The sequence below is a fragment of the Rissa tridactyla genome, chromosome 1, assembly GCF_028500815.1.
Source record: "Rissa tridactyla isolate bRisTri1 chromosome 1, bRisTri1.patW.cur.20221130, whole genome shotgun sequence".
Lineage (NCBI taxonomy): Eukaryota > Metazoa > Chordata > Aves > Charadriiformes > Laridae > Rissa > Rissa tridactyla.
This window is the reverse complement of record NC_071466.1, coordinates 86,640,820-86,652,960: the sequence shown is the minus strand read 5'-3', so window position 1 is coordinate 86,652,960 and position 12,141 is coordinate 86,640,820. Positions and strand designations below refer to the sequence as shown.

Genomic DNA, 12,141 nt, shown 5'->3' with positions numbered 1-12,141 from the left:
AGATCATCCAGGCTGTGGTAAATGATATCTCAGAATGGGAATATGCTACAAACTCATCCCACTTTCAAGGAGACACTCAGGAAATACCACAATACTCAAGCCCAGACAGTGGTCTGCAATCATGACTCATTCTAGTACACAGGAGCATTTGCCAAGAGTAGCATTAACTGAGGGCACGATGCAGCAAAACCCCTCAAAGGTGGCCAAGTCTCCCTTTACAGGATTATCCCTCTCCTCCCACAAACCTGACAAATAAATGAATCTGAAAACTTCTCTCATCCATAAGTTCAGCTCAGCTCTGCAACGTCACAACAACTGTACAACAAGTTGTCATTTTTCTCTCTTTTCTACTGAAAAAGAAATGGAGGGCCCAGAGAATTCTGTCTATCACGACAGACTGGTATAGGCAAGTTTTCTTTCCAGAGCTGCCACCTTTCTTTTAAGCACATTTGTGATAAGCAGTGTGGGAGAGGATGCTCCTGGACAATGTGTCAGACCCAGCTATGCTGTCCCAGGCAAAGTTCTCCTGGGATCAGGTAGTGACAGTGGTCAACAAGACTACCATCAAAACGTGGGTGGCATAAAGGGCCAAGGGATCGAAAAGAAAGGATGCTTGGAGAAAAATAATTGTTTAACATAAGTAAGAAGAGAAGATAAGGAGCAAAAACGTGAAGCTGTTGTATTCCCCACCAGAGATGTGGAATGGTAAATGCCAGCACCTTCGCAAGTTCATAACAAATCTTAGTCTGGGAGCAAATAGTTTGAAAGACAAAACTTAGAGATTACAAAAATATGGTATGATGCATGAGGGATTATAAAAGCAGGAGATCTCCTACGCATCCACGCTACCTCCCTACCACTCAGGACTATTTCCCACTGTTCATCAGTAATACGCTGCACTTAAAACAAAAAATGGTTTAGAATAGTTATCTTTATTGTAGGGCTCCTGAATAGCTAGGCTCGCAGGGGAAAGAACGAAGAGATTTAAGTGAATTAAGTGAACAGGAACTATTAGCAGTGTTTTTAAATTGTTATTAAAGACTGCTGCATCCTACTGTAACGGGCACATCTGATACCTGTGAGGCAGTCACTGCTCTTTGGAGGACAGTACATTTTGGACAAATGGCCTCCTGAGGGAATACTGAAACAACAGACCTGAAACATTATTGTGTCAAAGGCACCACACTGACCAGCTAAACCTTAATGTTTTCAAAGAAATGATTGTATTCTCAGGTTGCTGAAGCATGCGTGTTCTGAACAGGGTGTGGCCTCTTTGGTTCTAACTTTGACAGAGCCCCAAGGAAGGTCTCATGCCTTTCATTTGTATTTTTGTAGCTTTCTGATTAAAGTACATGCCTGACCTAAGGAAGCAACTAAAAAAAGCTTTCCCAATTAGTGTCACCTGCTAGATCAGCAGGCATTACAGGTTATCAAATATTAAAAACAACCTTTTAGAAATGCAGAGTTAGCCTTATTAACCCTAGAGAATGGAAGAATGTGTGGGTGAAAAGATTACTTCAGTGAAATAATGGGAGCTTGGCTTTAACGTCAAGTGATTTTCCCTGAAGCATTTCACCTCAGCATCCTTCCTCCACTGGCCAGGTATGGCACTGGCAAAGGTCACTGCCCTACCTCTTGACCTCCTGAACTGTTTCAGCCCTTTTTTTGCAGGCACTATCTCTTGCAGTGAGACTGGTGGAGACAGAGGATGCAGAAGGGTGTTGCCAAGCTAATAACTAACTTCAGGGACAGTCAGTGAAGTCGCATATGACAGAGAAATGCAGCTTCATGGTCTGTTTTGCTGTTCTCCCACATCCCTAGCTTATTAACAGTCCCCCTGCGTTCTCTCTTTATGAGAAACTTCAAGCAGTTTTTCATGTCATCCTCATGCACAAAAGCAAAATGCTGCAAGTTGAGCAAAATGGGAAGGCCAAAACAAGCTTCCTCTCTTCCTTACCCTTTTCATCAGCTTTGCTGTCTGCAGAATTGAGGGGGGAAGGTGGGAGGGTTGCTCCCCCTTCTTGCTCTTGTCTTGCCCTAGGCCTCCCATAAGCTACCAACAAATATCAGATTGCTGGCTCAGCTGGAGCATTCACTAAACAAGAGATAAGGATTACTTACATAGGAACTGTAAACCCATCATCAAAATGCCTATAATTGCAGGAGAAACCAGCTGTCCAAAACGGGGAGGTCCCAGATGAGTTTTGCCCACAGCCACAGGGCTCTTGCTTTTCACCACCCCCTGCACTTGTTCAAAGAAAAGAAAAAATCCACCTTTAGCTCAATTAGTGGGGGCCATTTCCTCTGGCTGTCTATGTCTCCAAGTAAGAGAGCAAACATCTGCCAATTAACTACATAAAGACAAGTACAAAATCCCAGATTGTGAAAGGCTTTTGAAGGTGATGCCTCTGGTACAAGCCTTGCCTCCCTACCTACTTCTGCAGATAGTGCAAAGTGCTTCATCTCTCTCCCTTTGCTCTCTAGTTTGTCTTATCTAAGGTCTGCCAGACACATGCACTTACATAGAGCTCTTCATTAGAAGCAGAGTTTTTGCCAGGGTACACAAATAAAAGAGCAGCCGTGAGCTAACTTTTCCCTGGTATTGCCTCATTGCACTATCCCTCTGTCCATACTCTACCTTGCTTTCTTTGCACCCAACAGTGACCTAAACTGTTCAGCTGTAAGATCTGGACAAGTATTTCCAGCGACTCGTAAAAGTCAAAGTCAGGGAACAGCCCCTGTGCTTTGGTATGTCAGAGGTGCTTGATCTCAGTTGCACGCCAGCCCACCTAGGAGCAACAAGGAGTCATTTTTCATATACTTTCACAGAAAGGAGGATAAATGGAGGTTCACGCCTGATAAAGCAGCCATCTCAGCCTGTGATTGAGTCATGATGGCTCCTTCAACCATGATAGCAAGGTATTAAGGAATTCTATTTCTATGCCTCTGTCTCTTTCCTCTGCAGTTTCATTTTACATTTCAAGCTCAGAGTTTTATTATTTTTTCTTTCTTTAGCCATTATAAAAACTATGGATCATTTGTACCTCTTGAAATCCCCAGTGACAGGTACAGTTTGTCCTGATCAATGTTGACTTTAAATTGTTTTGCAGAAACTAAGTAAATGACAGACTAGGCACAGAAAGGGCTAATTAAAAGGGATAGAGAACCTGAAGGCTGCAAAGGTGAACACTGGTCAGATGAAAACTAAATCTCCAGGTTTAAAAACATGGGTGGAAATTTGTAATAAACAGCTGGTTTGTGCCCGACTTAGATAAGGGGGCTAACAGACCACCAGTGCTATTAGTGAGTCAAGTTTCACCTCCACTCATCTGAAGAAAAGAAGACGTTTTTCCTGGCCAGCAGCTCACTCCTTGTGCTGTTCAAAGCAACGACAGACTGACAGAGCTGCGGTGCAGGTAAGCAAAGAGGAGAAAGCCATCCAGAAAGCGCCAACATCCTCATACTGTATTGTATGCATCCATCATATGGCAAGATCTGAAATGTAAAAGCAACTTCCTGTGCTTGTGAACAAAAATAGACATTTGAGTTCGGTTATTACAGCTGTAGTGTTCTCCCACTCTCAGCTCTGTGCCTTTTTTTCCATGCCACCCACAACACTTGGAACAGCTTCCAATTTCCTTTTTACCTAATGCCCTAAATCTCCGCAGAACCTATTTTCCCCTCGAAGCCTTCCTACATCTGCCAGATGCGTCTTTGTGTCTTTGCACCGTTTCATGGCCAAATTGTTGTGCTGGTGCTGGTAAACTACCTGGAATAAGGTTGCATTTCCTACAGTGTTTGTAAAGCGCTACATGCATTTATGCAGTGCTGTATGCAATAGGAATCTGAGAATGACTTTTCCCACATTACGTGCCGTCTTATAGCACGTGCTCTCTAGATTTCATTACAAAGAGCCCTAATCCTCACACAGTCATGCCTAAATCTGTCTGCTGCTGCAGCGATGACACCAGCATGGCAATGAAACAGCTGGGGGGAGGAGGTCCAAAAAAAATGCAGCAAGCTTCTTTTTGTTCAACATGCATTTTGTCTCCTTCACACTTACATTACTTGCAGTAAAGCAAATAATTCATGGTCTCAAATATATATATGTTAATTTTGCTGTTAATGTTATTATTAATGTTTAATTAGTCTTTGCTCTGAAGATGAAAAACAGTGAAGCGCATAAGTTAGGCTCCTGCAATTACTGTGATTGCGCTCACAAAACCAGCTAATTGCACTTGCAAATTACAACTTAGCTATTTGCACATGTACTTCCGCAGTCTGCCGGCACCACCATAGCTGTGTAGAGAGCCTGGAAAAAAAAATAGGGTGAATGATAGAAATTCTGTGGACCGTTATTGTGTCTTTATTTCACTTCCTACACACTAGGATTTTCTGATGCCATTCCTGTGGCACAAGGATTTTCAGATGACCACATCCCGGGATACACGTGAGACCCGGAGCTGTTCCCCGGGTCGAGGTCCCAGGTGAGGCGGTGGGCAGGGGCTCTCCCTCCCCGCCGTCAGCTCTAAGGAGCATTGCCTCCCCCCTTCCAGCTGTGAAGTCCAGCTGGCTCACCCTGGTGCTCCCACACTCATGGAGGGCTGTTGGCCCTCACCCTCTGCTTTCAATGGGCAACCCTTTCCTAGCATTGTGGTGGTCCAAAAGCTAAGTGTGAGCTGAGCAAATTTGGTGAAGCACAAAACAAAGCTCTCAGAGACGTCCTCCGCAGACCTTCCTAACCTGGGCTAAATGACTGTTGCAAAATGGTGTTTTTAGCATACCCATTTATGCTTTTCAGTCCTCAGAAACCCCACCATATCCTTTAGGGAGGGGGTGACACTGAGGTAGCTTTGGCCCTTACCCCTCCAATCTCACCGTGCCCTCAGAAAAGAACCAAGCACTTGTACTGCGCACAGGTAGCACATCTAATTGCGCAGAGCTCCCTGACATCTCTATCTGGCAACGCTCAAACCCTTCGCACTGTCGCAGCGATGCAGAAAGGACTAGACCCGTCAGTAGCATCCCTGAAGCAGCGCTGGAGAGAGTCTGCAGTGTCTCTGTGGCACAATTCATTTATATTTGACCACCTATGTGACAGGACATTGATATAAGAGTTAATGGTTGTTAATTTTTCCTAATGATTCCTTATGAAATGCACATGACCTGGATGTCTGATATAAGGGTTGATCAAGACTCTTTTTCCTGATGAACAGATTTCAATACATCTATTTTGCAGCAGTCATGTTCTCTAACAGCAGCAGGGCCTCTGAATCCTTTCCCCTCCCCCTCACAAAATTAAACATTTGCTTGTTTTCCTAATCTTGCTATAGACAGCCTCCACAGGTCACGCACAGAAATGAGGACACGATATTAAAATCAATCTGCCCCGCATGCTCATTTAAATGGAGGGGGAAAAAAACAGAGCCACAGAGCAGAACTGCAGGACTGGAATAAAAACCAATAAAGTGCCCCTTCTCTTAATTTCTCTGAAGGTCTTTCTAGAGTTTTATTCCCAACAGTGCTCCTTAGATGCCTCGGTTTGCCTGCAGAAACACTTGATATTTCTGTAGTGCAAATCAAAGTGAATTAAACATTAAAGCACTGTGATAGCATAGCAGGTCTGCTATAGAAGCAAAACTGGTTAACATGGCACTGAAGTTTATGAAGCAGTGGACTGCCCTTTCCCCCTCCTCCTCCTCCTCCCTCAGACGTATTTACTTATTTATTAGCTCATTCACGCATCCTTCAGCGCAAAGCAGAGAAATCTGCTTCCAGTATAACTCTTGAGTTATACTGGTCTGGCACTTTGAATTTTCTGCATATCGCATGACACAGTTACATGCACACAAGCTGTGGGACACACTGCATTCTGATGTGTCCTCCCAGACGGTGCTTCCCAATACTCCCTCATTAAAAGGCAGTACATTAACTGAACAATCCCAAACACTCCTCAGAAGAGCTTTCCTTTAATGGAAGGCTAAGGGGTGCATAAACACCCACTGCCTGAACACCATTACCACCAGTCTTTTTCGGTTACAGGATATAAAAAGCATCAAAGAGATGTCTTATTCACGGGTGAGACCCTGGAACACCTTGCACTGACTCTCATTCTCTTATCGGACTCACAGAGGGGCTGGCAAACTGACCAGAGGTGGCAAGCCATTTTCTGCAATCAGCTTTCTGCTTGGCTTTTTCCCCTCCCTCTTGACCGCACACACTCCCTTCTTGCTTTCCCTTTGCCGACCCTGCAAGATTACAAAATGAGAGAGAAGCCAAGGGGCTTATGGCCACCAAGGGGAGCAGGCACTGGCACAGGTACCAAAGGGTCTACAGAAACCAACTCCACATTCAGACGTACAGAAGAAGAGTTTGGCATCTACATTAAGAGATCCAGGAAACCAAACACAACCACAGCAAAAGCTGGAGCTTAAGGAAAGAAATGAAAGACGTAATTCAGAGGAGCACACTAGAGAGCCGACAAAGAGAATTAATTCTTAAGGCCAACTAAAGGGAGAGACTCTAGCCAGGGCCTTGACTTCCATACAGTAGAAATCTGCACTTCAAATTAAGCCCAGAGGAAGTTTATCCACTGGAGCTGAATAATGAAACCATCATTCAAAATGATTTCATGTAACTTTTGTGGTTGGGTGGGTGGTTTTTTTTTCCAAGAGAGAAGCTGCAAGGCAGTTTAAAGCTCAACTGCATTAAGGTTCATGGGGGCTAGGTCATCTGGAGAAGCTCTGATTCCCTCTGGGCGTTTTGATGATTCTGACTCTCCTCCCACACATTTCAGTTTCCCTTTCTTAACACGTCATATCCATGGTTATCAAGCCCTGACCAGTGAGGGCTGAGCAGGTGACCATCATCCAGATTCAATCTTTATTCTCTTTAGAAATATTTAGCAGGTTCTCTAAAGATGGTTTTGATTAATTATTATGACGGGCAAAAAGTTCAAAGTCTCCTTCAGCACTGGTGAACCAGCAGCGGTGAACCCTGGTGAACTTAATTTCACAGCTAACTTTACTTCAGAAGGATTATTTTGCATAATCAGAGAGATTGCTCTAAATCTCCATTATGCTTGCCCCCACCAACACAAAGAAGAGATACAACATGTATATGTATCTGGGGTCATCACCAGCTGAACACCTCAGCCAAATAACATTAAACAATGTTCCTGAAGAGAGGGCAGAGTACTCATACAAAGATCCCCAGTGTCACTAGGATCAGGCCTAAAATATACTATTTTAACACATGGCCACATTCAGAAGGAGAGTCAGGGAGGACATACAAACATCCCAGGACAGTGTTTCTTTTTATTTCAACAGATAAACATACAGAACTGCACAGGCAGCAAACCAGAAAGCTCATACAAAACCTTGCTCAGAAACTGGCAGATCAGGTTGCTTGTTTCCCCTATTATTATTATTATTTTGAAGAGAAAGTATTGTGGAGAGCCAGCATTGAGGAAAACAAGCATCAAATGTGTTGTAGTAGCTATATTAATGTGAAGACAGGATGGCATTTTATATCTTAAGTTCATCTATTCTCTTTCAAATATTCTGCGTGCATTGTCCCTCCACCTTCACTTTACTTTGAGAGCATGGCCATAGCAAGTATACACTATCAACTATTTATCAAAATCCTTGGCTGCTTCTGCTCTGATTTCTGACTATAAACATGAATGTGCCTAGTCAAGATGAATGCGTACATCATCAATTCAAACAAGTGCTTCTTAGATTGATAAGCAGCTTAAATGGCCTACTTATTTTGATTTACATTAAGCGCCCAAACTCCCCGCTAACATCAGGGCCCCTTTGGTCTACGTATTAGCCAATATCTATGAAGAGACTACCCCTCCCCTACGAGTTTCATAATTTAAACACTCATGAAAATCAGAGATACAAAGAGGTGAACCAGCCTGGTTGCCACCACAGAGCAGGCTACTAGCCAGGCACAGAACATAATCCGTATCTCCTGCCTCTCAACAGGGATGGTGGCGGATTGCCACATTGCTGAAAGCTCTGCAATAGGTTTCACCAATACTGCTAGTGATTCAGGTTGACCCAGTGAGGCTGGCTCTTCTCCACTGCATATGAGAAGCTGGAGATCTGTTAAATACTCTCTTACTATTGCGTTCTCCCTCTTACTGGTTGGCATTATGCCTCAAGAGAGGTTCTGCAACTAACAAAAAAAAATACGTAAAAAAAGAAAAAACGACTGTTCTATTTGCTTAAACAGGGGATACAAAAATATAGAAAAAGTGTATGGATAGAGATTTGAGGAGAGCTTGTCTAAGCCTATATCTGAGCAATCTAGGTATTTAACTTTGTTTTTGAAGTGTTCTCTCTCTGAATGAAGGTTTTTATTGACAGGAAAGTTTGGCTTTTTTCCCCTTAAAATCAATTCTGAGAAAAGCCTGCGTGCTCCTCTGGTAAACTGCTGATTTAGAGAGTAACAAGAGGATAATAATAATCTGACACCACCCTCTCTCAAGAAGAAACAATAAAAAAGCAAGTCTCTCCATTCCCCAAGACACCAATGTGTGTAGTGTGGCTAGTCCCCTCTTTTCACCCCTGTAATCATTGCCCTTCTCAGCAGACTCAAGGACATGGACTTTTAGTAAGCACATTTCAAAAGGCCTCTAGATGTTCTACCCTCCCGAAGGGCAGCAGCTCCCTGCACACGTGAAATTTCTGCCAAAGCTCAGTTACAACTATAGGTTTATGTGCAGTTTATGTGCCATTTATATGCCCACACTGGGACCTACCTTGTTTTTTCCCCTCAGGAAGCACCCCAGCTTTCATCTCTCCTTACTGCATTCCTCTTTCCTGCTAGCATCCTAACCTGCCACACAAGGCTCAAATAATACCTGGCTACTTTCATCTGCAGCAGTAATGCTTCGTTGCATGTTACAGGACATGCAGTTGAACAGAACTAGGTGGTCACTAATTACTGCCAAGATTTTTTTCCCCTTTGCTATATAACATCACATAGGTAACTTCCATAGACCAAAGCACTCCATATGTAAATAGTGGAAAGGCACCAAGAACAACTCAGACCCACCTTTATCTCAGGCAGATCTGTTTTGCAGTGTAGTTGTGGCACAAGTTTGAGTGTAAGACTTCTTACCCTGTTTATTTTCAGGAATTACCCAGCTATAAGGAATTTTATACTGGGGAAAATCTAGCTTAATAATGGACCACATGAAAGCATCCAGTTAATACAGCAAAGGTCACATTTTGTGGCCTTGTGTGAGTTCAACTACTAAGTGCAGAGGGACAGAAACATCAGAAGCCTCATTTAAATCGCCCTCTAGAGAAAACTCCCCAAACTTGTTATTTAGCAACAGCATAACTGTGACAGATACACAAAGCAAGCTCCATATTACAGTATTACATGAGCTAATGGAAATTATTTGCAGGAGTGATGGTGGAACTGTTTGTTCCATTGACTGGTACAGTCTTTGTCACCATGGCTTTCAAATGCTGAAACTTGCATTTAAAAATACAACTAAAACCACAAAGGGCACTAGATACACAAGGACCACTATGGCAGGGTTTTATGATTACAATGAGGAACAGGAAATTCTTTGGTAGGGATAAATCTTGGAGAGAGCAGAGGGAGACTGTTAAATTATTATGCACACACTTTGCAGGGATACAGACCTTTTTAAAGCACATTTCTAGCCTTCCGTTATCGAAAACCTTTTAAAATATTCAGACATGATTAGATCAAGCATTTCCCTACAAAGCCCAATGAATGAGGTATGGCATTTCAGCTGTCTGAAAGACATGACTGCAGAGTGAAGCCTAGGGGAGGAGAAGAGACTTTAAGCTTCACTGACATATACTCCATATAAAAGGCATGCTAGGCAGACTTTTTGGGTCAGTGGTAATCAGCAAGAACATTAAAGCCTAGCTGTACTGTAACCGTGCAAAAAAATCTCTTTTATTCTCTAATAGCAAAAGCAGTCACAATGGCTGCGGTGAGCAGCCAAGTGAGGGGCCACTTACTCTCCAGCCCTGTCCTACTGAAGCCAGTGGTGCTGCAGCAACTACAGCAGTGAGTGAAATCGTGTGGCCACAGCTCCAAGCCACCAGTACGCTCCTGAGCTGTGTAGGCACGCTCTGGTTTTGCACCACCTGGTTAGGGGACAGCGTAAGCAGAGATGGGTCTAATAGAAACGTTCCTCCTCACCAAAGGCATACCCATGAAGATAAAAGGGCACTGATGATTAGTATTGAACAAACGCGTCATCAGCCCCCTGACTCGCACGCTAAAGAAAGCTGGTGCATTTACGAGGTGTTTGGTGCTGCTAAAATCAGCTGGCAAGAGGCTCGCCTCCCCTGCTCAGGTTTGTGTTCTTTTCTCCTTGCTCCGTTTGAAATTCTTCAGCTGTTAAAAGCAAGACTGTCTTGCTGACTGTCAAGTCATTCAAATCCCAGATTTCACTTCCCATTAATACAGCACACGACGATAAGAAGCAGGTCCTTATTCTACCCCAGCAGAGATTTTCCCTCAAATTAATCATTCACACGCTATGAGCAATTAAAGAGACTGAAATCTAGATACAGCACTTGGATAGATACCGCACTTGAGTATATGTAAATAGGCTCCAGTGCTAGATGGTCTGCTGTTTGAATGGGATTTCAGTTACCTTATGATCAATTGGAAATCTTATTTGGATGACATAGGGTCCTTTCCCATATTTAAAACATACAACTTTAAATGAGCTTCATTCCTTCAAAGTAGACTGCAAATAACTAGACAGAGCCTCTTCAGAGGTTGTTCTTAGGTGTGGCTGGCTTAAAGAATATTTATATCTCTGTGAAACTTGCATTAAGAAACAAAATCAGAACTTCACCATGAGTAAGGTAGAAGAGAGGCTATCGAGCACCTTTCAGCAACACACACATCCTTGAAAAGCATTTGGATACTCCCTCCTCCTGCTTAGCCCATTCTGATGCCTGTCCGCCTCATCACTCAGACCTACCTTAGTCAAGAGGCCCAAGAGGCCTAAAGCAAGTTTGATTTTAAAGATTATTGACAGCAACAGTCTCAGGAGGAGAATCAGGAGAAAAGTTCATGAAGGGCTCCCTTGAGGAAAATCCATGAAACCTTCCATCATACAGCTTGCTCCCACTGAGTACCCAAAGGGTCTGGCTCCAAACCCTGCAAAGACCTTGCAAGACCAACTCATATGTAGAGTCACAACTTGTGATTCCCCCAAAGCCGTCTGACAGGATGATGCTACAAGTATGGATATTTCCCTACTTGTCCCACAGTCTTCATGACAGGCACAGCTACTTTTAGGAGGGAAGCAAGGAAGCAGTCACCTGGCACTCAGTGTGTGGGGGAACATCCAGGCAGACACATGCAGCTAAGGAATGCAGTAAACAATTCAATATGAAAAACAGAGGCCTGGGTTTTAGCATGTACCTAGCGCTCCCACAACTCAAACTCTAATAGCACAGGCTCAAAATACAGAAAAAGATCATGGAAAATAACAGGAGAGAAATCCAATGCTTTGCCTCAATGAAAGCATTTCCTAACTTTTAAGGAATGACAAAATGACCTATATGCATGGCAATTAATGAACACCTTTCCTCTGTTGCTGGAGCCAGAATGCCTGCACACCAACACACAACAACATTATAGGTCTCATATTGTGAGCACTGCTACGTAAGACTGAGTTCGTCATTCCATTCTGGAAGTGCTCTGTATTTTGGGAAGCTACCGGCTGGTGTTTGTTACCGGTCAGGACCAAGGTGTCAAGCATATGATGCTGCTTCTCGAGCAAGTAAAGGGGCTCTTGCTGGCATAGAAGCAAATGAGCAGCTTTCCCAGGAGTGTTTTTACAGGACACCAGCTCAATATTTAAAAAAAATAAAAATAAGTCAAGGATTATGTATGATGAACAGCTGGAGAATGTTAAACATATTTTACTTTAGGTTTGGCAGGGTTTAGTAAATCATGATTTAATCACACTCCCAGGCCATCACTGTAAGCGAACTCTGGAAATGCTCAATAAGACATAAAGAAAGGATAAACAGAAGAATGGAAAAGACATTTTACCAGGAAGGACACAGCCATTTGTTATTTAGCTCCGGAGAGAAACAAATGTGAAGAAGCCTCAGA

General features: G+C 43.2%; 1 protein-coding gene across 2 annotated transcripts in view; it reads right to left on the bottom strand.

The window, feature by feature from the left end:
- NHS (NHS actin remodeling regulator) overlaps window positions 1-12,141 on the bottom strand; it is a 263,625-nt gene that overhangs the window by 218,114 nt on the left and 33,370 nt on the right. The window contains exon 1 of one of the 2 annotated variants that reach the window (XM_054188196.1): window positions 3,320-7,332. The exons of the other annotated variant lie outside the window; for it this stretch is intronic. Within the exon in view, the coding sequence (XP_054044171.1) occupies window positions 3,320-3,329 (10 nt within the window). The 5' untranslated portion in view covers window positions 3,330-7,332. Of the gene's footprint in view, window positions 1-3,319; window positions 7,333-12,141 lie in introns of those variants that run through there. 2 annotated transcript variants of the gene reach the window in all.